The sequence below is a fragment of the Trichosurus vulpecula genome, chromosome 3, assembly GCF_011100635.1.
Source record: "Trichosurus vulpecula isolate mTriVul1 chromosome 3, mTriVul1.pri, whole genome shotgun sequence".
NCBI classification, from domain to species: Eukaryota; Metazoa; Chordata; class Mammalia; order Diprotodontia; family Phalangeridae; genus Trichosurus; species Trichosurus vulpecula.
In genome coordinates this window covers 431,572,367-431,577,488 of record NC_050575.1, presented here as the reverse complement: position 1 = coordinate 431,577,488, position 5,122 = coordinate 431,572,367, and the positions used below count along the sequence as shown (strand labels likewise).

General features: G+C 45.7%; 1 protein-coding gene across 1 annotated transcript; it reads right to left on the bottom strand.

Moving 5' to 3' along the window:
• Window positions 1–3,782: 3,782 nt before the first annotated feature.
• LOC118844823 (N-acetyltransferase 8-like) lies at window positions 3,783–4,496 on the bottom strand. Its single transcript, XM_036752812.1, has one exon. The coding sequence runs from the start codon at window positions 4,479–4,481 to the stop codon at window positions 3,816–3,818; it is 666 nt and encodes a 221-aa protein (XP_036608707.1). The 5' UTR covers window positions 4,482–4,496; the 3' UTR covers window positions 3,783–3,815.
• Window positions 4,497–5,122: the final 626 nt, after the last annotated feature.

The following is a 5,122-nucleotide window of genomic DNA, read 5'->3' as shown; positions in this document are numbered from 1 at the left end:
GGCTCCAATTGTTAGGAAGATTTTCCTGAGATCACGTTGCTCTTTGCAAATCCCACTCGCAGCTTATCCTGCCCTCTGGGGCCAAAGAGTAGTATTCTAATTCCCTCCTCCACAGGCCAACCCAACCCTTTAAATATGGCTACCATGTCATTTCCACCCCCCAAATCTAACCTTCTTCAGGCTAAATACCCACAGTTCCTTCAACCAACCATAATCTGGTATAATCTTGAGGTCCTTCAACACCCCCAATGGCCCTCTTTCATGTATCCTCCAGCTTCTGAATGTCGATCCTACAATTTGATACCCTATTTTTGTCTCTATTAACCTTCTAGTATCTGGAAGACTTTTTCTCTCATGTTTAGGACCCAATCCCTCTAACTTCTGGTCTAAACTGGCAGCCAAGTATCCACCTCCATTAATCAACTTCTTCACTTTCCCAGCCAGTGTCTTCCTAGTGTAATGGGTGAATTCCAATTAACATTCAGGCTCAATCTCTTGGGGTTTAGGGAGGAAACTGTTCTGGGGTCCACTGAACTGAGCTTGTTTATCCCTCTGTGAAGTCTATTTGGCCACCATTTGCTTTGCCCAATGCATTGTCATCACACCTGGAGATATTTTCTTCCATTTTGCACCTGCACAGCCCTACACAATTTTAGAGGATCTATTGGTGAAATATAACAGGTTGACATTTTTGTGCCAAAGAGATTCATGGAGAACTTTTTACCCAGGGCCAGTCAGTTTTTCTCATCCAAGGTGAGGGAGATATTTCCAGTATATTCCAGCCTCCAAATTCCTCTTGGAGCACTCACTTCCATAGGTTCTACACACTCATCTAGAAATAAAGTTTTTCTCTCAGAGGGGAAGTTCGGATTTCCCTTTTGACTACATTTTCCCCTTTAGTAAGTTGTTTGTTTAATTCGAATTTTTCTAATTTTGTTTTCTTTATACTTGCTTCCATTTCAAAGGTCCCTTATAAGTACTGGGCACATGTATTAGGAGGGCGGAGTTTATAATTTCAAAGAGGATCATATACATGTCTGAAAGGTTCAGAACCGCCGGATATAAGAAACTCTCAAAGTAGGAGGCAGAGGAATCAAAGCATATATTTAGGCTCCACAGTAACCAACCCATGAACCAGCATCCCCATTTTGACATATTGATCAAAAGCTTCCAGGCCCAATAAGTCCACCTCACAAGAGTAACCAGGAGGCCACAGAGAAGCATGATGGTGTAAAGCAAAATCATATACATGCTTCCCCTCTATGGTAAAAAGATTACCCACTGGCCTCAAGTCCTTGTTCAGCTTCCTCCCATAGGTCAGCTCTGCTACCAGCAGCTCCTGCTTCAGCTTCGGCTGTGCCTATAGCTGTGGCAGCCTCTGGCTCCAACGGAAGCTGTTTTTAACCATCCAGCTTCTGCAGGGGTGTAAGGTACCCCAGGGAAAGCACAGGTTCTTTCAATCTGCTTAAGCAAGGGAAGCAAGGTGAAGGGGCCGACAAGCTTACTCCAGTCCAACATACAAACAGCATTCAGTTCAGGGGAAAAAAAGCTGAACTATTCAAGGGCACTTGTTGACTAAGTGCTAAGGAGCCCATTTTTGGTTACCAACACAGCACAGTAACTTAGGTAAGCCTTTCAAAATGTCCCTTGTTTTTTGAATTTGCATAAATTTGTATGGGGATGGAGGAGGGGTAAATGAATGAATAAATGAATAAACCAACAGAGACAGAGAGAGTCTCACACAGAGAGAGATAGTGAGAGGTAGATGATAGAATCACAATCACTCAAACCAAATCCTTTGTATTTAGGAGTGATTAGAATCTCTAGATCTACCAGCTGTGATAGGCCTGGGCTCTCCCTGAAAACTGTTCATTTCTACGTGAAACCATCATGCTAAAAAGCATGGGAGCAAGCACACAGATTTATGTCGCTCCATTGGTGATGGGGAAAGAGGGAGACCATCATCCATTATCCAGAGCCCTGACAAGCATGTCGTCATGAAAGTGATGTACAATACTGATGAACTTCTCTAGGTAACCAAAATTTGACATGATTTTCCGTAAGGCCTCATGACTGACGGTATCAAAGGCCTTGGTCAGAGCAGCACACATTGGCTACAGACCTCCATTCTACTCCTGGCATTTCTCCTGGAGTTGTCAGGCAGCAAGATTTTGAAGACTGTGGAAAAGTTCGCTTACCTTGGTAGTGTACTTTCCAGAGATGTACACATTGATAATGAGGTTGACACATACACATTGCTAGAGCTAGCTCAGTGTTTGGGAGGCTCTGATTGAAATTGTGGGAGAGAAGAGGTACTAAACTGACTGCCAAACTGAAGGTCTACAGAGCCGTTGTGCTGTCCTCATTGTTGTATGCCTGTGAAACCTGGATTGTAAACCAGCGCCATGCCAGGAAACTGCATCACTTCCACTTGAATTGTCTGATAATCATCTGGCTGGATAAGGTACCACACACTGTGATCATTTCCTGAACTAAACTGCCAAGCATTCAAACTCTGCTTCAGAGAGTGCAACTCCAATGGCCTGGCCACATTGTTCTAATGCCAAATGTATGCTTGCCAAAAATACTATTTTATGGAGAACTCACGCAGGGCAAGTGCTCACATGGTGGTCAGAGGAAGCAATACAGGGACATTCTCAAGGTCTCTCTTAAGACCTTTGGAATTGATTGTGTGCCATGGGAGAGGTGGCACAGGAGAACCCAACATGGTGTGACCTCATCAGGGAAGGTGCTGTGCTCTCTGAGCAAAGCAGAATTGAAGTAGCTCAAAAGAAACATGAGATGCACAAATTTAGAGAATCCATCCCAAATGTTCATGTGGACTGTTTGTGCCTAACCTGTGGGAGAGCATTCTGACCTTGTGTTGGGCTAATCAGCCACAGTCAGACACACTATATCTTGACTCTAACATAGTAATGCCATTTTGGTACTCTTCAAGAACAAAGGACAACAACCATCATTTCTAGCCATACCCAGTGGGGGGCATCTGTATTCCTTTGCTGCTGGGCAAGGTGAGTATGGTGGATTACTTGAGTTCAGCAGTTCAGAGCTGAAGGAAGGATAAAGGCAAGTTTAGGTTGCCACACTGAGAGCATGATCCCCACCAGGCAAAGGGTCACCAGGCTGCCCAAGGAGGACCCAAATGACCCAGGTTAAAGCTTCTTCAAACATCAGCATTGAGATTGGGCCCTCCAAGGACTGCTACACTCCTAGCCTAGGTGAGGTAGGGAGACACAGTAACCCAAACAATAACAAGGATGTTGCTGAATGGAATTCCTGGGGTTCTTCCTACTGTGCTCAAGAGGCCATCTAGAAAATGCCAAATAGATTTGGTTGAAACTCTAGTGTTCATGGTACTACAGGGAAACCCTCAAAAGGACAGTGTTTGAGCCTTTGCAGAGAACCTTGTGGAACTGGGGATACAGACGTATGTGCCAAACGCACCCAATGTTTTGCTGAAGACAAAATACTTAAGGTAGTTGGGGGAGAAGAAAGTGTAACGGGTCTAAATGTAATCACCAACTAGGCCAGGGAAGTCCTTATTATGCTCCCTTGGGGTATTTAAAACACAGGATACTCCCATAGTGACTTTTTAATACAGAACTTCCTTTCTATGTTATTTCTCCTCAATCCAAAATGATTTTTATTGGAAAGGACTTTTTGCAACAAGAAAATAACCGGTCAAGGCTGGCAGGAAATACTATAAGCCTTAATATGCACAGCACAGTGTTGTGGACCCTATGAACAAACCCATGAAACACTGAGAGACATGAAAGGGTTGGGGCAGGGGACAGTCATTTCTGGGAGGAAAAATCACATTGGTAATGCGAAAGTGGGAGGAAACCTAGCCACCAGTTCAAGTCATACCGTGATTCACGGGATTTCCAGAAGCCAAGACTCTCATAAAGGCGTTGAGCTGGGTGATTGGACTTGCTAGTCGTGAGGACTACTCCATCATACCCCTGATCCTGGGCAAACCAGAGCAAAGTCTGGACCAAGGTCCTAGCCATCCCTTTGCCTCGATAATTCCTCTTCACAGACAAGCGGAGCAATTCTACATAATTCCCTCCTCCTACTGGCCTCATTGCTGGACGGGCACCCATGATACCCACTACTTCACACTCTGCCACCCAAAAACTGGAGCCTCTCCCACTCAGGTAGGATTTCTGGATATCCAACAGGTCAGCATTCAAGGAATCGTGTACATACTGTATTATACAATGCCTAAAAGTCAACCACTGGCCAGCTAAGAGGCCAAATAAAGACAGAAGACACAGGATGAGGGAGCCAGAGCCCAAGAACAGGGAAAAGGGCACCCCCAGGAGCACCAGGAATGTTCTTGGCTTCTTCAGCAAAGGCCAGAAGTCAGAAGGCGTATTCCCCAGCATTCCCTTAGAGAATAATTCCCTGACAGGCTCCCAGTCACGGTCTTGGTATCTCCTGATGTAGTAGGGAGCCATCGGTGTTTTTGTCTCTGTCTCCTGGAGACCCCACAGAAGAAATCAGCCTGAGCCCTTAGAACTCCCTCCTGCCCCCCTTAGCTGCACCACTGATCTCCAAGGAGCTCACTTCATGGCCTTGGAATTGAAATACGCCCCTGCCTGAGTGGGGAAAGGGTACCCTCAATCTTCCCTCTGCATGCTCCAGCCCTCCCTCAACCCCTCTGCAGAGCAGCTACTTGAGGAATGAAGGAGAGAAGTCACGTCAAAGAATCAGGGTTAGTGCTCAAAGGGACCTTAGAGACTGTTTTGCCCCACCCCCTCATTATTTCAGGACAGGAAAATGAAACAGAGAGTCTCTGGAGAGGCCATCTAGTTTAACTCCACTTCACAGATGAGGAAACTGAGGCTCAGAAAGGTTAATTGACTTCCCCTGGGTCAAAGAGCTTGTGTCAGAGGAAAGATCTAAACCCAGGCCTTCCCCACTCTTTGTCTAGCCTTCTGCTTCTCTAGAGGAACTGACTTCACCAAAGTGAAGGGGAGCAGGAGGAGAAAGGACTAGGGAAGCCCAGAAATCCCCTTAGACTACCAGAGGATGGGAATGACATGCCTTCCTGCCCAATCCAGATTCTCAACAAGCCCTGGGTTAGTAGAGCAAGGAA